The sequence below is a fragment of the Nerophis lumbriciformis genome, linkage group LG09 (assembly GCF_033978685.3).
Source record: "Nerophis lumbriciformis linkage group LG09, RoL_Nlum_v2.1, whole genome shotgun sequence".
NCBI classification, from domain to species: Eukaryota; Metazoa; Chordata; class Actinopteri; order Syngnathiformes; family Syngnathidae; genus Nerophis; species Nerophis lumbriciformis.
The window spans coordinates 53,857,413-53,882,500 of record NC_084556.2 but is presented as its reverse complement, the minus strand read 5'-3'; the positions used below and the strand labels follow the sequence as shown (position 1 = coordinate 53,882,500).

The following is a 25,088-nucleotide window of genomic DNA, read 5'->3' as shown; positions in this document are numbered from 1 at the left end:
TTTCAGCAAGACAATGCCAAGCCACGTGTTACAACAGTTTTTTTAGTTTTAGTTTTTATATGGCACAGAAAACATGCAATATTTTCCCCTAAAAAATATTTCAAAGTGTAATATTTGATGTGAAGTAATTGGAGTCTTAAATATGTCAACAATTCATAACAACATTGATTTTGATTCATTATTATTATTATTACATTTGACCTGTTTTATACAAATGTATTATGATATTTTTTTTGTTAAAAGTAATTTTAGAATATGTCGCGGGCCGTTAAAAATGAGTGTGCCCCAGACCGCCCTTTGGACACCCCTGGTCCATCCAAGTATGTGATGGGCTGCACAATACGAGAACTCAAATTCACTTCCCACCTGACCTTTAACCCCGAAACGTCCTCACCCGTGATGTAAAAGTTGACCAGGCGGTTCTGGTCCGTGCCGTCTCTGTCCCTGGTCTTCAGCACGGCCACCACCTCGCCCAGGGGGTCGCTCTCCTTGACGGCGCCGCGGTACAGCTGCCTCTCGAAGTGCGGCGGGTTGTCGTTGACGTCGGACACGGTGACGGTGACCACGGTGCTGGAGGACTGGGAGCGGGTCTCGCCCAGGTCAGAGGCCAGCACCTGGAAGCTGTAGCTGGAACAGGCCTCGTGGTCCATGGGGCCGGTGGTGGTGATCCAGCCCGTTTTGCTGTCCACGGCAAACGCGGAAGCCGTGGTGCCGGTCCCGGCGGGCCGGAGGTCTCCACCCCGGTCCCGGTTGTTGGTAAGAAGCGGGCCGAGACTGTAGGTGACCTGCAGGAAGTGGATCTTGTTAGGAGCACACACACACACACACACACAGGAAGAACTGTTGCTCCGGTTACACACCTGGCCGTTAGAACCCCAGTCTGGGTCTATGGCCCGCACTTGGACCACTCTGGTCCCCACCGGCATCCCCTCCATCACCGTGACAACGTAGGTTTCAGTCTCAAACGCTGGCTTGTTGTCATTCACGTCCAAGACCTGCAGAACCAGGACAAGAGTAACTCATTGTGGGTTTCGTTTGAGAAGGACATCCCCCAACATGAGCTGCGGACTTTTAGAGAGGACCAGACCTCAACCAAGGACCGGACCTCAAAGGGAACCAGAACTCAAAGGGGACCAGACCTCAAAGGGGACCAGACCTCAAAGGGCACCTGAACTCAACGAGGATCTGACCTCGACAAGGACCAGACTTCGGTGAGAACCAGACTTAAACAGGGACCAGACCTCAATGAGGCAGACCTTGACGAGGTCCAGAACTCGACGAGGATCAGACCTCGACGAGGACCAGGCCTCGATGAGGACCAGGCCTCGACAAGGACCAGACCTCAAAGGGGACTAGACCTCGACGGGAAACAGACCTCGGCGGGGACCAGACCTCGGCGGGGACCAGGCCTCGACGAGGACCAGGCCTCGACGGGCACCAGGCCTCGACGGGCACCAGGCCTCGACGGGGACCAGGCCTCGACAAAGACCAGACCTCGATAAAGACCAGACTTCGACGAGAACCAGACTTAAACAGGGACCAGACCTCAATGAGGCAGACCTTGACGAGGACCAGAACTCGACGAGGACCAGGCCTCGACGAGGACCAGGCCTCGACAAGGACCAGACCTCAAAGGGGACTAGACCTCAAAGGGGACTAGATCTCGACGGGGAACAGACCTCGACGGGAAACAGACCTCGACGGGAAACAGACCTCGGCGGGGACCAGGCCTCGACAAAGACCAGACCTCGATAAAGACCAGACCTCGACGAGAACCAGACTTAAACAGGGACCAGACCTCAATGAGGCAGACCTTGACGAGGACCAGAACTCGACGAGGATCAGACCTCGACGAGGACCAGGCCTCGACGAGGACCAGGCCTCGACAAGGACCAGACCTCAAAGGGGACTAGACCTCAAAGGGGACTAGATCTCGACGGGGAACAGACCTCAACGGGGAACAGACCTCGGCGGGGACCAGGCCTCGACGGGGACCAGGCCTCGACAAAGACCAGACCTCGATAAAGACCAGACCTCGACGAGAACCAGACTTAAACAGGGACCAGACCTCAATGAGGCAGACCTTGACGAGGACCAGAACTCGACGAGGATCAGACCTCGACAAGGACCAGGCCTCGACAAGGACCAGACCTCAAAGGGGACTAGACCTCAAAGGGGACTAGATCTCGACGGGGAACAGACCTCAACGGGGAACAGACCTCGGCGGGGACCAGGCCTCGACGGGGACCAGGCCTCGACGGGGACCAGGCCTCGACAAAGACCAGACCTCGATAAAGACCAGACCTCGACGAGAACCAGACTTAAACAGGGACCAGACCTCAACGAGGCAGACCTTGACGAGGACCAGGCCTCGACGAGGACCAGACCTCAACAAGGACCAGGCCACAAAGGGGACCAGGCCTCAAAGGGGATCAGGCCTCAAAGGGGGCCAGACTTCAACGAGACTTCAAGGATCAGGCCTCAAAGGGGACCAGACCTCGACGGGGACCAGGCTTGACGAGGACCAGACAAAATATGTGGCTATTTTTGCTAAAAATGTAGCTATTTCAGCTAAAAATGTTGCTATTTTAGCTAAAATTTTTGCTATCAGCTAAAAATGTAGCTATTTCAGCAAAAAAATTAGCTAATTCAGCTAAAAAATTTAGTTATTTCAGCTAAAAATGTAGCTATCAGTTAAAAATGTAGCTATTTTAGCTAAAAAAAAATTAGTTATTTCAGCTAAAAATTTTTGCTATCAGCTAAAAATATGGCTATTTCAGCAAAAAATTTAGCTAATTCAGCTAAAAATTTTTGTTATTCCAGCTAAAAATGTAGCTATCAGTTAAAAATGTAGCTATTTTAGCTAAAAAAAAATTAGTTATTTCAGCTAAAATTTTTTGCTATCAGCTAAAAATGTAGCTATTTCAGCAAAAAATTTAGCTAATTCAGCTAAAAAATTTAGTTATTTCAGCTAAAGATGTAGCTATCAGTTAAAAATGTAGCTATTTTAGCTAAAAAAAAATTAGTTATTTCAGCTAAATTTTTTTGCTATCAGCTAAAAATGTAGCTATTTCAGCAAAAAATTTAGCTAATTCAGCTAAAAAATTTTAGTTATTTCAGCTAAAAATGTAGCTATCAGTTAAAAATGTAGCTATTTTAGCTAAAAAAAAATTGTTATTTCAGCTAAAATGTTTTGCTATCAGCTAAAAACGTAGCTATTTCAGCAAAAAAATTAGCTAATTCAGCTAAAAAATTTAGTTATTTCAGCTAAAAATGTAGCTATCAGTTAAAAATGTAGCTATTTTAGCTAAAAAAAAATTAGTTATTTCAGCTAAATTTTTTTGCTATCAGCTAAAAATATGGCTATTTCAGCAAAAAATTTAGCTAATTCAGCTAAAAAATTTAGTTATGTCAGCTAAAAATGTAGCTATCAGTTAAAAATGTAGCTATTTTAGCTAAAAAAAAATTTGTTATTTCAGCTAAAATTTTTTGCTATCAGCTAAAAATGTAGCTATTTCAGCAAAAAATTTAGCTAATTCAGCTAAAAAATGTAGTTATTTCAGCTAAAAATGTAGCTATCAGTTAAAAATGTAGCTATTTTAGCTAAAAAAAAATTAGTTATTTCAGCTAAAATTTTTTGCTATCAGCTAAAAATGTAGCTATTTCAGCAAAAAATTTAGCTAATTCAGCTAAAAATTTTTAGTTATTTCAGCTAAAAATGTAGCTATCAGTTAAAAATGTAGCTATTTTAGCTAAAAAAAAATAGTTATTTCAGCTAAAAATTTTTGCTATCAGCTAAAAATGTAGCTATTTCAGCAAAAAATTTAGCTAATTCAGCTAAAAAATTTTGTTATTTCAGCTAAAAATGTAGCTATCAGTTAAAAATGTAGCTATTTTAGCTAAAAAAAAATTAGTTATTTCAGCTAAAAATGTAGCTATTTCAGCAAAAAAATTAGCTTTTTCAGCTAAAGATTTGAGTATTTCAGCTAATTCCGGCATATTTACTCTGATGCATTGTTCTAATCAAATAAAGTGATTTGATAAAGATCTGATCCAGAGACTAGGACCTCTTTAGTCTGTGGCGTTGGAGAAGGAAAAAGGAGGTTTTGACCGACCTTGACCTCCAGGTCCACACTGGCGATGGACTCGATGAGGTCTCTCCTGGTGGCGGCTGCCACTTTGAAGCGATAAATGCCGATCCGTTCGTAGTCCAGCGGCTTGACCAGGCGGATCAGGCCGGTGTCGCCCTCCACCAGGAAGGTGCCCCCGTGGTTGCTGTCCGGCGTCTCCCCCCCGACGGCGGCGAAGGATCCGGTCTGCCCGAGGCCCATGTAGACCGAGCCCAGCGCCGTCCCCACCGCCGTGTCCTCGGGGATGGTGAAGGAGTACTGCGGCTGGCTGAAAGACGGGATGTAGGCGTCCGGCGGGACCACGTGGATGAAGGCCGACACCAGCGAGTGTTTGGCCGGCGAGCCGCAGTCTGTGGCTTTGACGAAGAAGGACAACACCGTCCCCTGCAGGTGGTCCATGGTACTCTTGGTCATCATCCAGCCGCTGTCGGACTCCACCTGGACGCACATTGGGGACCACATGTTCAAGACCGTCGAGTCTGGCTCGCAGATAATCCCCAGCCCACTCGCCTCCAGAACGTCCACCAGGGACAAGCGCGCCTCGCTGTAGAGGGAGTAGACGATCCTCCCGTTGGCGCCGCCGTCCGGGTCGCTGGCCTGGATTTGTGTGACCAGGGAACCTTTGCCGGCGTTGGCTTTGACGCTCATGCGGTACTCCACGGCCCTGAACCGAGGCGCGTTGTCGTTCTCGTCGGCCAGGACCACTCGCACCGTGCAGAAGGAAGCACGTCCTGGAAAGGACCGACAGGGAGGTCATTTCGGACTGGTGCAACACTTCCGGGTGTGTACGATACACTTCCGAGTAGTGTAAGATACACTTCCGGGTAGTGTAAGATACACTTCCGGGTGTGTACGATACACTTCCGGGTGTGTACGATACACTTCCGGGTGTGTGCGATACACTTCCAGGTGTGTACGATACACTTCCAGAAGTTTGTACGACACACTACCAGGTGTGTGTACGACACACTTCCAGCTGTGTGTACGACACACTTCCAGGTGTGTACGACACACTTTCAGGTCCAGGTGTGTATGACACACTTCCAGGTGTGTGTACGACACACTTCCAGGTGTGTACGACACAATTCCAGGTGTGTGTACGACACACTTTCAGGTCCAGGTGTGTACGACACAATTCCAGGTGTGTGTACGACACACTTTCAGGTCCAGGTGTGTACGACACACTTCCAGGTGTGTGTACGATACACTTCCAGGTCCAGGTGTGTGTACAATACACTTCCAGGTCCAATTTCAAGTTTGTATCTAATAATTATGACTTTTAATCTCATAATTGACTATTTAATTATTTAAATTTTCATCTTATAATTTCATATTTCAATTTCATAATTAAGATTTTTTGGAAAACTCAAAATAAGACTTTTTATCTCTTAATTTCGTTGTTTTTTCAATCTCATAATTATGACTTCTTATCGCATAATTTTGACTTTTTGTTTTATAATTATGACAGACCATGTTATAATGTGAAGTGAATTATATTTATATAGCGCTTTTCTCTAGTGACTCAAAGCGCTTTTACAAAGCGCCAATATCTAAGTTCCATTTAAAGCAGTGTGGGTGGCACTGGGAGCAGGTGGGTAAAGTGTCTTGCCCAAGGACACAACGGCATTGACTAGGATGGCGGAAGCGGGGATCGAACCTGGAACCCTCAAGTATCTGGCATGGCCACTCTACCAACCGAGCTATACCGCCCCGCATAATCATGACTTTGTATTTTATAATGTTGACTTTTGTAGTTCAGCGAGTCAACTTTTTACCTCATAATTATGACTTTATCTCATGATTTTAATTTTCTGTCTCATAATTTCAGATTTCGATTTCATAATCTCGATTTTTATCTCATAATCTCGATTTTCTTATCTCTTAGTCTAGAGTTTTTTTAATGTTTAAATGTTTCACAAACTCAAAATGTTTTCACAAACTCAAAAATGTTTCAAACTCAAAAATGTTTCACAAACTCAAAAAAAAGTTTCACAAACTCAAAAATGCTTCACAAACTCAATAAAAAAATTCACAAACACACAAAAGGATTTACAAGTAGAATTATAAAAAATAAAAAATAAAAAATAAAAAGTGTTTTGTTTTTGGAGTGAAATTAAAAAACTCCAAACATTTTTTTTGAGTTTGTGAAATATTTTTTTGAATTTGTGAAAAAAAAATTTTTAGTTTATTAAAAAAAAATTGAGTTTTTGCAAAACATTTTTTGGGAATTGCAAAAAATAATTTTGAGTTAGTAAAACATTTTTACATTTGTGTAATTTATTTTTTAATTTGTGAAAAAAAAGTGGGTTTGTGAAATATTTTTGAGTTTGTGAAATATTTCTTTGAGTTTGTGAAACATTTTTTTGAGTTTGTGAAAAGTTTTTTGGAGTTTGCAAAACATGTTTTTGAGTTTGTGAAACATTTTTGAGTTTGAAACATTTTTTTGAGTTTGTGAAAACATTTTTTGAGTTTATGGAGAAAAAAAATTTGTGAAACATTTTTGAGTTTGTGAAAAAAAAAAGTGAGTTTATGGAGAAAAAACATTTGAGTTTGTGAAAAAAAAATTTAGTTTGTGAAACATTTTTGAGTTTGCGAAACGTTTTGAGTTTGAAATTTTTTTGGGAGTTTGTGAAACATTTTGTTGACTTTGTGAAACATTTTTTCGAGTTTGTGAAACCTTTTTTCGAGTTTGTGAAACATTTTTTGAGGTTGTGAAACATTTTTTTTAGTTTGCGGAACCTTTTTGTGTTTGTGAAACATTTTTTTGAGTTTAAATTTTTTTTTGGAGTTTGCGAAACATTTTTTGGAGTTTGTGAAACATTTTTTCGAGTTTGTGAAACATTTTTGAGTTTGAAACATTTTTGAGTTTGTGAAACATTTTTTTATGAGTTTGTGAAACAGTTTTTTATGAGTTTGTGAAATATTCTTTGAGTTTTAAACATTTTTTTGAGTTTGTGAAACATTTTTTTTAGTTTGGGCAGCATTTTTGTGTTTGTGAAACATTTTTGAGTTTGAAAAATGTTTGAGTTTGTGAAACATTGTTTTGAGTTTGAAAAAATGTTTTGAGTTTGTGAAACAGTTTTTCGAGTTTGTGAAAAAAAATTTTGACTTTGTGAAACATTTTTTCGAGTTTTTGAAATCTTTTTTCGAGTTTGTGAAACATTTTTTTGAGGTTGTGAAACATTTTTTTTAGTTTGCAGAACATTTTTGTGTTTGTAAAACATTTTTGAGTTTGTGAAACATTTTTTTGAGTTTAAATTTTTTTTTTGAGTTTGCGAAACATTTTTTGGAGTTTGTGAAACATTTTTTCGAGTTTGTGAAACATTTTTGAGTTTGAAACATTTTTGAGTTTGTGAAACATTTTTTTATGAGTTTGTGAAATATTCTTTGAGTTTTAAAAACATTTTTGAGTTTGTGAAACATTTTTCTGAGTTTGTGAAACATTTTTTTTAGTTTGCGCAACATTTTTGTGTTTGTGAAACATTTTTGAGTTTGAAAAATTTTTGAGTTTGTGAAACATTGTTTTGAGTTTGAAAAATTGTTTTGAGTTTGTGAAACCTTTTTTTGACTTTGTGAAACATTTTTTCGAGTTTGTGAAACCTTTTTTTGAGGTTGTGAAACTTTTTTTTTAGTTTGCGGAACATTTTTGTGTTTGTGAAACATTTTTGAGTTTGTGAAACATTTTTTTGAGTTTCAATTTTTTTTTGAGTTTGCGAAATATTTTTTTGAGTTTGTGAAACATTTTTTCGAGTTTGTGAAACATTTTTGAGTTTGTGAAACATTTTTTTATGAGTTTGTGAAATATTGAGTTTTAAAATTTTTTTTTAGTTTTAAAAATATTTTTGAGTTTGTGAAACATTTTTCTGAGTTTGTGAAACATTTTTTTTTAGTTTGTGCAACATTTTTGTGTTTGTGAAACATTTTTGAGTTTGAAAAATGTTTGAGTTTGTGAAACATTGTTTTGGGTTTGAAAAATTGTTTTGAGTTTGTGAAACAGTTTTTCGAGTTTGTGAAACATTTTTGAGTTTGAAACATTTTAGAGTTTGTGAAACATTTTAGAGTTTTAAAAATTGTTTTGAGTTTGTGAAACAGTTTTTCGAGTTTGTGAAACATTTTTGAGTTTGAAACATTTTAGAGTTTGTGAAACATTTTTGAGTTTTAAAAATTGTTTTGAGTTTGTGAAACAGTTTTTCGAGTTTGTGAAACATTTTTGAGTTTGAAACATTTTAGAGTTTGTGAAACATTTTTTGAGGTTGTGAAATCATTTTTTTTAGTTTGCGGAACATTTTTGTGTTTGTAAAACATTTTTGAGTTTGTGAAACATTTTTTTGAGTTAAAAAAATTTTTTTGAGTTTGCGAAACATTTTTTGGAGTTTGTGAAACATTTTTTCGAGTTTGTGAAACATTTTTGAGTTTGAAACATTTTTGAGTTTGTGAAACATTTTTTTATGAGTTTGTGAAATATTCTTTGAGTTTTAAAAACATTTTTGAGTTTGTGAAACATTTTTCTGAGTTTGTGAAACATTTTTTTTAGTTTGCGCAACATTTTTGTGTTTGTGAAACATTTTAGAGTTTGAAAAATGTTTGAGTTTGTGAAACATTGTTTTGAGTTTGAAAAATTGTTTTGAGTTTGTGAAACCTTTTTTTGAGGTTGTGAAACTTTTTTTTTAGTTTGCGGAACATTTTTGTGTTTGTGAAACATTTTTGAGTTTGTGAAACATTTTTTTGAGTTTCAATTTTTTTTTGAGTTTGCGAAACTTTTTTTTGAGTTTGTGAAACATTTTTTCGAGTTTGTGAAACATTTTTGAGTTTGTGAAACATTTTTTTATGAGTTTGTGAAATATTCTTTGAGTTTTAAATTTTTTTTTGAGTTTTAAAAATATTTTTGAGTTTGTGAAACATTTTTCTGAGTTTGTGAAACATTTTTTTTTTAGTTTGTGCAACATTTTTGTGTTTGTGAAACATTTTTGAGTTTGAAAAATGTTTGAGTTTGTGAAACATTGTTTTGGGTTTGAAAAATTGTTTTGAGTTTGTGAAACAGTTTTTCGAGTTTGTGAAACATTTTTGAGTTTGAAACATTTTAGAGTTTGTGAAACATTTTTGAGTTTTAAAAATTGTTTTGAGTTTGTGAAACAGTTTTTTGAGTTTGTGAAACATTTTTGAGTTTTAAAAATTGTTTTGAGTTTGTGAAACAGTTTTTCGAGTTTGTGAAACATTTTTGAGTTTGAAACATTTTAGAGTTTGTGAAACATTTTTTGAGGTTGTGAAATCATTTTTTTTAGTTTGCGGAACATTTTTGTGTTTGTAAAACATTTTTGAGTTTGTGAAACATTTCTTTGAGTTAAATTTTTTTTTTTGAGTTTGCGAAACATTTTTTGGAGTTTGTGAAACATTTTTTCGAGTTTGTGAAACATTTTTGAGTTTGAAACATTTTTGAGTTTGTGAAACAAATTTTTTTATGAGTTTGTGAAATATTCTTTGAGTTTTAAATTTTTTTTTGAGTTTTAAAAATATTTTTGAGTTTGTGAAACATTTTTCTGAGTTTGTGAAACATTTTTTTTAGTTTGCGCAACATTTTTGTGTTTGTGAAACATTTTTCTGAGTTTGTGAAACATTTTTTTTTAGTTTGTGCAACATTTTTGTGTTTGTGAAACATTTTTGAGTTTGAACATTTTTTGAGTTTGTGAAACAGTTTTTCGAGTTTGCGGAACATTTTTGTGTTTGTGAAACATTTTTGAGTTTGTGAAACATTTTTTTGAGTTAAAATTTTTTTTTTGAGTTTGCGAAACATTTTTTTGAGTTTGTGAAACATTTTTTCGAGTTTGTGAAACATGTTTGAGTTTGAAACATTTTTGAGTTTGTGAAAAAATCTTTTATGAGTTTGTGAAATATTCTTTGAGTTTTAAACATTTTTTTGAGTTTTAAAAATTGTTTTGAGTTTGTGAAACAGTTTTTCGAGTTTGTGAAAAAATTTTGAGTTTGAAACATTTTAGAGTTTGAAACATTTTAGAGTTTGTGAAACATTTTTGAGTTTGTGAAAAAATGTTTGCGTCTGTGAAACATTTTTTCGAGTTTATGAAACATTTTTTGAGTTTGTGAAAACATTTTTAGAATTACAAAAACATGTTTGAGTTTATGAAACATTTTTTGAGTTTGTGAAACATTTTTGAGTTTGTGAAACATTTTTGAGTTAGTGAAATATTTTTTTGAGTTTGTGAAACATTTTTGAGTTAGTGAAATATTTTTTTGAGTTTGTGAAACATTTTTGAGTTTGAAACATTTTTTTGAGTTTGTGAAAACATTTTTTGAGTTTATGGAGAAAAAAATTTTGTGAAACATTTTTGAGTTTGTGAAAAAAACATTTGAGTTTATGGAGAAAAAACATTTGAGTTTGTGAAACATTTTTTGAGTTTGTGAAACATTTTTGAGTTTGCGAAACGTTTTGAGTTTGCAATTTTTTTTTGAGTTTGTGAAACATTTTTTTGACTTTGTGAAACATTTTTTCGAGTTTGTGAAACATTTTTTGAGGTTGTGAAACATTTGTTTTAGTTTGTGGAACATTTTTGTGTTTGTGAAACATTTTTGAGTTTGTGAAACTTTTTTGAGTTTAAATTTTTTTGGGGAGTTTGCAAAACATTTTTTTGAGTTTGTGAAACATTTTTTGGAGTTTGCCAAACATTTTTTGGAGTTTGTGAAACTTTTTTTCGAGTTTGTGAAATATTCTTTGAGTTTTAAACATTTTTTTGAGTTTTAAAAATTGTTTTGAGTTTGTGAAACAGTTTTTCGAGTTTGTGAAAAAATTTTGAGTTTGAAACATTTTAGAGTTTGAAACATTTTAGAGTTTATGAAACATTTTTGAGTTTGTGAAAAAAATGTTGCGTTTGTGAAACATTTTTTCGAGTTTCTGAAAATTTTTTTTTGAGTTTGTGCAACATTTTTTTTAGTTTGTGAAAACATTTTTAGAATTGCAAAAAAATGTTTGAGTTTATGAAACATTTTCTGAGTTTGTGAAACCTTTTTGAGTTTGTGAAACATTTTTGAGTTAGTGAAATATTTTTTTGAGTTTGTGAAACATTTTTGAGTTTGAAACATTTTTTTGAGTTTGTGAAAACATTTTTTGAGTTTATGGAGAAAAAATTTGAGTTTATTGAGAAAAATATTTGAGTTTGTGAAACATTTTTTGAGTTTGTGAAACATTTTTGAGTTTGGGAAACATTTTTGAGTTTGCGAAACGTTTTGAGTTTGACATTTTTTTTGGAGTTTGTGAAACATTTTTTTGACTTTGTGAAACATTTTTTCGAGTTTGTGAAACATTTTTTGAGGTTGTGAAACATTTTTTTTAGTTTGTGGAACATTTTGGAGTTTGTGAAACATTTTTTAGAGTTTGCAAAACATTTTTTTGAGTTTGTGAAACATTTTTTCGAGTTTGTGAAACATTTTTGAGTTTGAAACATTATTGAGTTTGTGAAACATTTTTTTATGAGTTTGTGAAATATTCTTTGAGTTTTAAGCATTTTTTTGAGTTTTAAAAATATTTTTGAGTTTGTGAAAAAAATTTCTGAGTTTGTGAAACATTGTTTTTAGTTTGTGCAACATTTTTGTGTTTGTGAAACATTTTTGAGTTTGAAAAATTGTTTTGAGTTTGTGAAACAGTTTTTCGAGTTTGTGAAACATTTTTTTGACTTCGTGAAACATTTTTTCGAGTTTGTGAGACCTTTTTTCGGGTTTGTGAAACATTTTTTGAGGTTGTGAAACATTTGTTTTAGTTTGTGGAACATTTTTGTGTTTGTGAAACATTTTTGAGTTTGTGAAACCTTTTTTTGAGTTAAAAATTTTTTTGGGAGTTTGCGAAACATTTTTTTGAGTTTGCGAAACATTTTTTTGAGTTTGCGAAACATTTTTTCGAGTTTGTGAAACATTTTTGAGTTTGTGAAACATTTTTTTATGAGTTTGTGAAATATTCTTTTTGAGTTTTAAAAATTGTTTTGAGTTTGTGAAACATTTTTTGAGGTTGTGAAACATTTTCTTTAGTTTGTGGAACATTTTTGTGTTTGTGAAACATTTTTGAGTTTGTGAAACATTTTTTGGAGTTTAAGAATTTTTTTGGAGTTTGCGAAACATTTTTCTGAGTTTGTGAAACATTTTTTTTAGTTTGTGCAACATTTTTGTGTTTGTGAAACATTTTTGAGTTTAAAATTTTTTTGGGAGTTTGCGAAACATTTTTTTTGAGTTTGTGAAACATTTTTTTATGAGTTTGTGAAATATTCTTTGAGTTTTAAACATTTTTTTGAGTTTTAAAAATATTTTTGAGTTTGTGAAACATTTTTCTGAGTTTGTGAAACATTGTTTTTAGTTTGTGCAACATTTTTGTGTTTGTGAAACATTTTTGAGTTTGTGAAACCTTTTTTTGAGTTAAAAATTTTTTTGGGAGTTTGCGAAACATTTTTTTGAGTTCGCGAAACATTTTTTTGAGTTTGCGAAACATTTTTTCGAGTTTGTGAAACATTTTTGAGTTTGTGAAACATTTTTTTATGAGTTTGTGAAATATTCTTTTTGAGTTTTAAAAATTGTTTTGAGTTTGTGAAACATTTTTTGAGGTTGTGAAACATTTTCTTTAGTTTGTGGAACATTTTTGTGTTTGTGAAACATTTTTGAGTTTGTGAAACATTTTTTGGAGTTTAAGAATTTTTTTGGAGTTTGCGAAACATTTTTCTGAGTTTGTGAAACATTTTTTTTAGTTTGTGCAACATTTTTGTGTTTGTGAAACATTTTTGAGTTTAAAATTTTTTTGGGAGTTTGCGAAACATTTTTTTGAGTTTGTGAAACATTTTTTTGAGTTTGTGAAACATTTTTTCGAGTTTGAAACATTTTTGAGTTTGTGAAACATTCTTTGAGTTTTAAACATTTTTTTTAGTTTTAAAAATATTTTTAGTTTGTGCAACATTTTTGTGTTTGTGAAACATTTTTGAGTTTAAAATTTTTTTTGGAGTTTGCGAAACATTTTTTTGAGTTTGTGAAACATTTTTTCGAGTTTGAGAAACATTTTCTTTAGTTTGTGGAACATTTTTGTGTTTGTGAAACATTTTTGAGTTTGTGAAACATTTTTTGGAGTTTAAGAATTTTTTTGGAGTTTGCGAAACATTTTTCTGAGTTTGTGAAACATTTTTTTTAGTTTGTGCAACATTTTTGTGTTTGTGAAACATTTTTGAGTTTAAATTTTTTTTTGGAGTTTGTGAAACATTTTTTTGAGTTTGTGAAACATTTTTTCGAGTTTGTGAAACATTTTTTCGAGTTTGTGAAACATTTTTGAGTTTGTGAAACATTCTTTGAGTTTTAAACATTTTTTTTAGTTTTAAAAATATTTTTAGTTTGTGCAACATTTTTGTGTTTGTGAAACATTTTTGAGTTTAAAATTTTTTTTGGAGTTTGCGAAACATTTTTTTGAGTTTGTGAAACATTTTTTCGAGTTTGAGAAACATTTTTGAGTTTGAAACATTTTTGAGTTTGTGAAACATTTTTGAGTTTTAAACATTTTTTTGAGTTTTAAAAATATTTTTAGTTTGTGCAACATTTTTGTGTTTGTGAAACATTTTTGAGTTTGAAACATTTTTGAGTTTGTGAAACATTGTTTTGAGTTTGAAAAATTGTTTTGAGTTTGTGAAACAGTTTTTCGAGTTTGTGAAACATTTTTGAGTTTTAAAAATTGTTTTGAGTTTGTGAAACAGTTTTTCGAGTTTGTGAAACATTTTTTCGAGTTTGTGAAACATTTTTGAGTTTGAAACATTTTTGAGTTTGTGAAACATTGTTTTGAGTTTGAAAAATTGTTTTGAGTTTGTGAAACAGTTTTTCGAGTTTGTGAAACATTTTTGAGTATTAAAAATTGTTTTGAGTTTGTGAAACAGTTTTTCGAGTTTGTGAAACATTTTTTCGAGTTTGTGAAACATTTTTGAGTTTGAAACATTTTTGAGTTTGTGAAACATTGTTTTGAGTTTGAAAAATTGTTTTGAGTTTTTGAAACAGTTTTTCGAGTTTGTGAAACATTTTTGAGTTTTAAAAATTGTTTTGAGTTTGTGAAACAGTTTTTCGAGTTTGTGAAACATTTTTTCGAGTTTGTGAAACATTTTTGAGTTTGAAACATTTTAGAGTTTGTGAAACATTTTTGAGTTTGTGCAACATTTTTTTTGAGTTTGTGCAACATTTAGTTTGTGAAAACATTTTTAGAATTACAAAAAAATGTTTCAGTTTGTGAAACATTTTTTTGACTTTGTGAAAAAAAAATTGAGTTTGTGAAACATTTTTTTGTGTTTGTCAAACAATTTTTTGGAGTTTGGAGTTTTGGCAGTAATTTCCCTCCAAACAAGTCCTTGTTGATACTGCGATTAATCACGATTAATCACGATGAGTTAAGTGCAGCCAAGATGCACTAAGTGGCGATGGAACACAAGTTTGGAATACCTCCACCGTCCAGCGCCATGACGGTCAGCACGATGTCCTTGTTCTCAGGGTCCTCCCGGTCCAGTTTCAGGGCGGTAGAAATGACACCGTCGGCGTCGACCACGAAACGACTTTTCCCAAAGTCGTTGACGAAGGAGTACGTGATCTGGCCGAACAGCCCCGAGTCCTCGTCCGTGGCTCGGACCTGCAGGAGCGGGCGCACTTTCAGAAAGGGCCCGTCCGGAACAAGGAGCACGGTTCCAACGCACCTGGATGACCTTTGACCTCGGCGGCGCGTTCTCGCGGACCTCTGCCAAGTAAAACCTCTGGCTGAAGACCGGACTGTAGAGGTTAGCTCCCAGGACACGGACCACTACCTGGAAATTACACATCCACCCATTATCGGCGTTTTTGTAGATTTAGCAGATATTCTATATGCCCCTCCCCCTTTTCTCCCTCCTACAGTACATCTCCTTTCTTTTTAAAAAATATTTCTAGGAAATCTAGGTTTTGTCTTTCTTTTCCTGGCGTCTTCCCGGTCCTGTTTTGTTTGTTTTGGCTACTGGAGTCTCCCGTCCACCACACTCTTTGAAGGAGCGCCACGAGTTTCATGTTGCGTCATTCAATCAAAAAACGCGGCAGACGTGAAGACGACAGAAAAGACATCTCCGACGAAAATGCAAACAAATACGAGATGGTTATATAAGTAAAGAAGGTGAGGCAGCAGCTCACACATTCTCATACTTTCTTCCACTGCCACTTATTCCACACACTCCAAAGCCAAGCAGAATGTTATCATTCTTCAAAGGCCATGCAAACATTTTGTATACTTTTCTTTCATTTTTATTTTTTACTTTTTTTGCTCAAATCTCCCAAGAAACTTTCTTTTTTTTTTAATCTTTTCTTTACTCATAAATTTGATTTTATAACTTTGTTCAATTTCATAGTTATAATTATCTCATATTTTTGATTGTTTTCATAGTTTTGACTTCATTTTAAAATTGAAACTTTTTATCTAATAATTTAGATTTTTAATCTCATAATATTTGACTTTATCTCATAATTTTCATTTTCTACCTCATATTTAAAACATGAACCTCATATTTAGATTTTTATGTCATAGTCTCAATTTATCTCATAGTTATCCATTTTTTTTAAATTTTAATGTCATAATTTCGTTTTTTTGAAATCTCAAAATAAACATTTTGTATCACCTAATTTCGATTTTTTTTTTTTATATATATATATATATCTCATGATTATTGTCAGAATAATTGTATATAATTTATCACACAACTTGTTTTCCCATGAGTTCAGGCTGCCCTGTGAGAAGACACCACTTCAGGCACCTTTTCTTTGAACTGTTTATGAACTACCTCCCCTTAAGAGCAGCTGCGTAATGTAATCAGAAAATGCCCAAATAAAAGAGGAGCGCGTTGGGACTGCCTTCAGAGCGTGGTGGGAGGCTGTAGTTGAGTGTGCAGCCCCAGACGTTTCTCCTCATGAGCTAAATTGAATCCTGTCTCTGTCTGATTCCTTGCTTCTTGTCTTGTCTAAAAGATGTCATCGGTGTTTGAACCTGACAATTATGACTGTCAGTCTCATAATTATGGCAAATTATCACATACTTTGGATTTGTATCTCCTAATTTAGATTTTTCAATCTCATAATTATAATTTTTTTTATTTCATAATTTCAACTTTTTATTTAATAATTATGACCTTTTATCTCATAATATAATTTGTTTACCTTATTTAAATTTCAAAATTTTGAGTTTTTTTTTTTTTTTTTTTAAACTCACTTTTTATCCCCTATTTTCAATTTTTCATTCTCATAATTATGATTTTTTATCCCAAAAATTCGATATTTTTATCTAATAATTATGAGAAATGTCATAATTATTAGATAAAAATATCTCATAATTTCAACTTTTTATTTAATAATTATGACCTTTTATCTCATAATATAATTTTTCTATCTTATTTAAATTTCAAAATTTTGAGTTGTTTTTTTTGAAAACTCACTTTTTAGCCCCTATTTTCAATTTTTCATTCTCATAATTATGATTTTTTTATCTAAAAAATTCGATATTTTTATCTAATAATTATGAGATATGTCATAATTATTAGATAAAAATATCTCATCATTTCAACTTTTTATTTACTAATTATGACCTTTTATCTCATAATATAATTTTTCTATCTTATTTAAATTTCAAAATTTTGAGTTTTTTTTTTTTGAAAACTCACTTTTTATCCCCTATTTTCAATTTTTCATTCTCATAATTATGATTTTTTTATCTAAAAAATTCAATATTTTTATCTAACAATTATGAGATATGTCATAATTATTAGATAAAAATATCATGAGATATGTCATAATTATTAGATAAAAATATCAAATTTTTTAGATAAAAAAATCATAATTCTGAGAATGAAAAATTTAAAATAGGGGATACTTTAGATTTGTATCTCCTAATTTAGATTTTTCAATCTCATAATTTTGATTTTTTTTAATCTCGTAATTTCAACGTTTTATTTAATAATTATGACCTTTTATCTCATAATATATATATTTTTAGTCTTATTTAAATTTAAATTTTTTTTTTTTTGAAAACACACTTTTTATCCCCTATTTTCAATTTTTCATTCTCATAATTATGATTTTTTTTATCTAAAAAATTCGATATTTTTATCTAATAATTATGAGATATGTCATAATTATTAGATAAAAATATTGATATAATTTTTTTAATCTTATTTAAATTTTTTGTTTTTTTTTGAAAACTCACTTTAAAATTCAATATTTTTATCTAATAATTATGATTTTTTTAATCTAAAAAATTCGATATTTTTATCTAATAATTATGACATATCTCATAATTATTAGATAAAAATAACACATTTTTTAGATAAAAAAAAAATCAATTATGAGAATGAAAAATTGAAAATAGGGGACAAAAAGTGAGTTTTCAAAAAAAAAATTTAAATTGAAATAAGATTTAAAAAATTATATTATGAGATAAAAGGTATTAATTATTAAATAAAAAGTTGAAATTATGAGATAAAAAAAAAAAAAAATTATGAGATTGAAAAATCTAAATTAGGAGATAAAAATCTAAAGTATGTGATAATTAGCCTTAATTATGAGACTGACAGTCATAATTGTCAGGTATTGACATATTATCTCATAATTATGACTATCTCATGATTTAAATGTTTTTGTTATCTCATTTAAAATTTGGATTTCTTATATATATATATTTTTTTTAAACTCTAAATTGAGACTATATCTCTTAACTTTGTCGTTTTTAATCTCATAATTATTCTTATCGCATAATTTTGACTTTTTGTTTTAAAATGATGACAGTCTATCTTATAATCATGACTTTATATTTTATCATGTTGACTTTCTCATCTCATCGAGTCAACTTTTTATCTCATAATTATGACCTTTTATCTCATAATATACATTTTTTTATCTTATTTAAATGTCAAAATTTGGATATATATTTTTTTAATACTCACTTTTTATCCCCTGTTTTAAATTTTGACATATCTCATAATTATTAATTAAACATTTTCATTCTCATAATTATGATTTTTTTTTTTATCTCAAAAATTCGATATTTTTATCTAATAATTATGACTTTTTATCTCATAATTATGACCTTTTATCTCACAATATACATTTTTTATCTTATTTAAACGTCAATTTTTTTTATTTTTTTTAAATGTTTACTTTTTATCCCCTATTTAAAAATTCTCATTCTCATAATTATAATTTTTTTTAATCTAAAAAATTCGATATTTTTATCTCATAATTATAACTTTTTATCTCATAATTATGACTATCCCATGATTTCAATTTTTTTATCTCATTTAAAATTTGGATTTCATTATTTAGGATTTTTGGAAAACTAAATTAAGACTATATCTCTTAATTTCGTCGTTTTTAATCTCATAATTATTCTTATTGCATAATTTTGACTTTTTGTTTTTATAATGACAGTCTATCTTATAATCATGACTTTATATTTTATCATGTTGACTTTCTCATCTCATCGAGTCAACTTTTTATCTCATAATTATGACCTTTTATCTCATAATATACATTTTTTTTATCTTATTTAAATGTCAAAATTTGGATTTATTTTTTTTAATACTCACTTTTTATCCCGTTTTAAATTTTGACATATCTCATAATTATTAATTAAACATTTTCATTCTCATAATTATGATTTTTTTTTTTTCATCTCAAAAATTCGATATTTTTATCTAATAATTATGACTTTTTATCTCATAATTATGACCTTTTATCTCACAATATACATTTTTTATCTTATTTAAATGTCAATTTTTTAATTTTTTTTTAAATATTTACTTTTTATCCCCTATTTAAAATTTTTCATTCTCATAATTATGATTTTTTTTAATCTAAAAAATTCGATATTTTTATCTCATAATTATAACTTTTTATCTCATAATTATGACTATCCCATGATTTCAATTTTTTTATCTCATTTAAAATTTGGATTTCATTATTTAGGTTTTTTAAAAAAAGTCTAAATTAAGACTATATCTCTTAAATTCGTCGTTTTTAATCTCATAATTATTCTTATTGCATAATTTTGACTTTTTGTTTTTATAATGACAGTCCATCTTATAATCATGACTTTATATTTTATCATGTTGACTTTCTCATCTCATCGAGTCAACTTTTTATCTCATAAATATGACCTTTTATCTCATAATATACATTTTTTATCTTATTTAAATGTCAAAATTTTGGTATATTTTTTTAATACTCACTTTTTATCCCCTATTTTAAATTTTGACATATCTCATAATTATTAATTAAAAAATGTTCATTCTCATAATTATGATTTTTTTTTATCTCAAAAATTCGATATTTTTATCTAATAATTATGACTTTTTATCTCATAATTATGACCTTTTATCTCACAATATACATTTTTTATCTTAAACGTCAATTTTTTTTATTTTTTTTTTACATTTACTTTTTATCCCCTATTTAAAATTTTTCATTCTCATAATTATGATTTTTTTTAATCTAAAAATTTCGATATTTTTATCTAATAATTATAACTTTTTATCTCATAATTATGACTATCCCATGATTTCAATTTTTTTATCTCATTTAAAATTTGGATTTCATTATTTAGGATTTTTGGAAAACTAAATTAAGACTATATCTCTTAATTTCGTCGTTTTTAATCTCATAATTATTCTTATTGCATAATTTTGACTTTTTGTTTTTATAATGATGACAGTCTATCTTATAATCATGACTTTATATTTTATCATGTTGACTTTCTCATCTCATCGAGTCAACTTTTTATCTCATAATTATGACCTCTTATCTCATAATATATATATATTTTTAATCTTATTTAAATTTCAAAATGTTTATCCCCTATTTTAAATTTTAGAATTTTCATTCTCATAATTATGATTTTTTTTTATCTCAAAAATTCGATATTTTTATCTAATAATTATGACTTTTTATCTCATAATTATGACTTTTTATCTCATAATTATGACTATCTCATGATTTCAATTTTTTTTAATCTCATTTAAAATTTGGATTTCATTATTTAGGTTTTTTGGAAAAGTCTAAATTAAGACTATATCTCTTAAATTCGTCGTTTTTAATCTCATAATTATTCTTATTGCATAATTTTGACTTTTTGTTTTTATAATGATGACAGTCTATCTTATAATCATGACTTTATATTTTATCATGTTGACTTTCTCATCTCATCGAGTCAACTTTTTATCTCATAATTATGACCTTTTATCTCATTATATACATTTTTTATCTTATTTAAATATCAAAATGTTGATTTTTTTTTTTAAATACTCACTTTTTATCCCCTATTTTAAATTTTGACATATCTCATAATTATTAATTAAAAAATGTTCATTCTCATAATTATGATTTTTTTTTTATCTCAAAAATTCGATATTTTTATTTAATAATTATGACTTTTTATCTCATAATTATGACTGTCTCATGATTTCAATTTTTTTATCTCATTTAAAATTTGGATTTCAATATTTAGATTTTTTGTAAAACTCTAAATTAAGACTATATCTCTTAATTTTGTCGTTTTTAATCTCATAATTATTCTTATCGCATAATTTTGACTTTTTGTTTTAAAATGATGACAGTCTATCTTATAATCATGACTTTATATTTGATCATGTTGACTTTCTCATCTCATCGAGTCAACTTTTTATCTCATAATTATGACCTTTTATCTCACAATATACATTTTTTGTCTTATTTAAACGTCAAAATTTAGATTTTTTTTTTTTTTAAATACTCACTTTTTATCCCCTATTTTAAATTTTTCATTCTCATAATTATGATTTTTTTTTTTTATCTAAAAAATTCGATATTTTTATCTAATAATTATAACTTTTTATCTCATAATTATGACTATCCCATGATTTCAATTTTTTTTAATCTCATTTAAAATTTGGATTTCATTATTTAGGATTTTTGGAAAACTAAATTAAGACTATATCTCTTAATTTCGTCGTTTTTAATCTCATAATTATTCTTATTGCATAATTTTGACTTTTTGTTTTTATAATAATGACAGTCTATCTTATAATCATGACTTTATATTTTATCATGTTGAAGCGGTAGAAAATGGATGGATGGATGGACTTTCTCATCTCATCAACTTTTTATCTCATAATTATGACTTTATCTCATGATGTCAATTTTCTGTTTCATAATTTCAAATTTCGCTTTCATAATTGTAATTTTTATCCCACAATCTCGATGTTCTTATATCTTGACTTAGATATTTTAGAAATCTGAATATTAAGACTTTTTTTCTCTTAATTTATTATTATTATTTTTTTTTTTCAGGGGTGTTCAAACTACGGCCCGCGAGACGTCTTGAGTTCAACATCAAATTCATGTTCAATACCAGGCGGTGTCTGAATGCCATCTTGTGGACATTGTGAGTAAACAAACCTTTAAAGTACTTTGAAATAACAGCACAGCATTTACTTATACGACACGATCCAAACAACCCCTCATACTTCCCAACTCGTATTCATATTTAACATTTTTAATACAAAAGGCGACACTGATGCTGCGTGACCTTTACGGGCCCGGAGGCGTCACCGAGTCGTCTTATTATTCCCCGAGTGTCCGCCTTCCACGTTGGCAATTAAAAAAAGAGCCGACTCTGCAGAGCGCCGCTCCGAGACGGAACGTTCCACTTGGCAGACGGTGCTGCCAGTAAATCTGACGTGACGTGGACACGCGTTAACCTCTGACTCCGAGCTGCATGTCCGCTAATAAAGAGAACTCCTCCGCCCCTCCCCGCCCTCGCCATCACCTGCGCCGTGTTGGTGAAGACGCCGTCTGACACGGAGACGTTGAGCTGATGGAAGAGCTTCATGCCTTGTCGTCTCTTGTTAGACAAACGCAGCACGCCGGACTCCGCCTCCATGCCGAACGCCATCCTCTCGTTCCCGGACAGGATGCTGTACCTAAAGGAGGGGTGGGGGGGGGTCAGAGCTGTGACCATGTGACGTCTTCTTAGCAACCAATATGGCTTCTTCCATCCAGGATCAATTCTCATAGCAATATATTATTCGTAGTTTCGTCAATTATTTCTTTATTTGATTTTATTAAAAACATTTCTTCAATGTCACAGGATGTGAAACTACAAAATAAGAGTAGCGGACAGGAACTTAAACACCACACAAAAGGGGACAAAAAAAACAACACGAGTCCAAAAGAGTCATTAATCACATTAATCGCGATTAATCGCAGTAATTAACTGGCTTACATCATTTAAATTGACCTAAAACAAGACCCCGATATTTTTGACACAATTGCAATTTAATCAATGAATTCTACAAACTTGAAAAAAAGATCACAAGATTTCGTCAATTGTTTCGCACTTTTGAATTTGGATTATTCACGATTAATCGCAGTGATTATGCAATGGACCTAAAAATGATATTTTGACACAACTGCACTTTAATAAATACATTAACTACACTTAAAAACAAAGACCACAATATTTTGACTCGTGCTGTCAATTGATTAATTTTTAAAGTCAGATTAATCACACTTGAATTGGGATTATTCGTGATTAATCGCATTAATTTACTTTCTTATGCAATTTAAATTGACCTAAAACAAAACCCCAATATTTTGACTAGTGCTGTCAAATTACGAGTTTTTAAGGTCTAATTAATCGCACTTTTGAATTTAGAATATTCGCGATTGATCGCAGTAATTTACTTTCTTATGCAATTTAAATTGACCTAAAATAAGACCCCAATATTTTGACGAGTGCTGACAAATGATGAGTTTTAAAGTCCAATTAATCGCACTTTTGAATTTGGATTATTCGCGATTAATCGCAGGAATTTACTTTCTTATGCAATTTAAATTGACCTAAAATAAGACCCCAATATTTTGACGAGTGCTGTCAAATGATACATTTTTAAAGTCAGATATTTCACACTTTTGAATTTGGATTATTCGCGATTAATCGCAGTGATTTACTTACCTACATTATATTTGTAAATTGACCTAAAAAGGCCCCAATATTTTGACACAACTGCACTTTAATTAATTCATTAAATACACTTAAAAACAAAGACCACAATATTTTTGACTCGTGCTGTCAAATGATGAATTTTTAAAGTCAGATTAATCACACTTGAATTGGGATTATTCGTGATTAATCGCATTAATTTACTTTCTTATGCAATTTAAATTGACCTAAAACAAAACCCCAATATTTTGACTAATGCTGTCAAATTACGAGTTTTTAAAGTCTAATTAATCGCACTTTTGAATTTAGATTATTCGCGATTAATCGCAGTAATTTACTTTCTTATGCAATTTAAATTGATCTAAAATAAGACACCAATATTTTGACTAGTGCTGTCAAATTACGAGTTTTTAAAGTCTAATTAATCGCACTTTTGAATTTAGATTATTCGCGATTAATCGCAGTAATTTACTTTCTTATGCAATTTAAATTGACCTAAAATAAGACACCAATATTTTGACGAGTGCTGTCAAATTACGAGTTTTTAAAGTCTAATTAATCGCACTTTTGAATTTAGATTATTCGCGATTAATCGCAGTAATTTACTTTCTTATGCAATTTAAATTGACCGAAAAAAAGACACCAATATTTTGACTAGTGCTGTCAAATTACGAGTTTTTAAAGTCTAATTAATCGCACTTTTGAATTTAGATTATTCGCGATTAATCGCAGTAATTTACTTTCTTATGTAATTTAAATTGACCTAAAATAAGACCCCAATATTTTGACGAGTGCTGTCAAATGATACATTTTTAAAGTCAGATATTTCACACTTTTGAATTTGGATTATTCGCGATTAATCACAGTGATTTACTTACCTACATTATATTTGTAAATTGACCTAAAAAGGCCCCAATATTTTGACACAACTGCACTTTAATTAATTCATTAAATACACTTATAAACAAAGACCACAATATTTTTGAGTCGTGCTGTCGAATGATGACTTTTTAAAATCAGATTAATGACACTTTTGAATTTGGATTATTCATGATTATTCACAGTAATTTACTTGTTTATGCAATTCACACTGCTCTAACAAAAGACCCCGATATTTTGACACAACTGCAATTTAATTGGTAAATTAAATACACTTAAAAACAAAGACCACAGTATTTTGACTCGTGCTGTCAAATGATGACTTTTTAAAGTCAGATTAATCACAGTTGAATTTGGATTATTCGCGATTAATCGCAGTAATTTACTTGTTTATGACATTCAAATTGACCTAAAACAAGACCCCAATATTTTAAAACATCTGCAATTTAATAAATGAATTAAACAAAAAAGATCGCAATATTTTGATTAGTGCTGTCAAATGATGAATTTTAAAAGTCAGATATTTCACACTTTTGAATTTGGATTATTCGCGATTAATCACAGTGATTTACTTGTTTATGCAATTCAAATTGACCTAAAACAGGACCCCAATATTTTGACACAACTGCAATTTAATAAATGCATTTAACAAAAAAGATCACAATATTTTGATTAGTGCTGTCAAATGATGAATTTTAAAAGTCAGATATTTCACACTTTTGAATTTGTTGATTAATCAAAGTGATTTACTTACCGACATTATATTTGTAAATTTACCTAAAAAAAGGCCCTGATATTTTCAAACAACTGCAATTTAAATAATTAATTAAATACACTTAAAAACAAACACCACAATATTTTTGTCTCGTGCGGTCAAATAACTTTTTTAAAAATCAGATTAATCACACTTGGAATTGGGATTAGTCGTGATTAATCGCAGTAATTTACTTGCTTATGCAATATAAATTGACCTAAAACAAGACCCCAATATTTTGACTAGTGCTGTCAAATGATGAGTTTTTAAAGTCCAATTAATCGCACTTTAGAATTTGGATTATTCGCGATGAATCGCAGTGATTTACTTA

The 25,088-nt window shown here is 31.0% G+C and overlaps 1 protein-coding gene across 1 annotated transcript in view; it reads right to left on the bottom strand.

Moving 5' to 3' along the window:
- fat3b (FAT atypical cadherin 3b) overlaps nucleotides 1-25,088 on the bottom strand; it is a 305,444-nt gene that overhangs the window by 127,479 nt on the left and 152,877 nt on the right. Inside the window, exons 24-30 of the mRNA XM_061961744.2 lie at nucleotides 21,949-22,102; nucleotides 14,834-14,941; nucleotides 14,586-14,769; nucleotides 4,641-4,861; nucleotides 4,116-4,568; nucleotides 861-995; nucleotides 395-785 (exon numbers count right to left, since the gene is read on the bottom strand). Coding sequence (XP_061817728.1) covers nucleotides 395-785; nucleotides 861-995; nucleotides 4,116-4,568; nucleotides 4,641-4,861; nucleotides 14,586-14,769; nucleotides 14,834-14,941; nucleotides 21,949-22,102 — 1,646 coding nt within the window. The remainder of the gene's footprint in view (nucleotides 1-394; nucleotides 786-860; nucleotides 996-4,115; nucleotides 4,569-4,640; nucleotides 4,862-14,585; nucleotides 14,770-14,833; nucleotides 14,942-21,948; nucleotides 22,103-25,088) is intronic.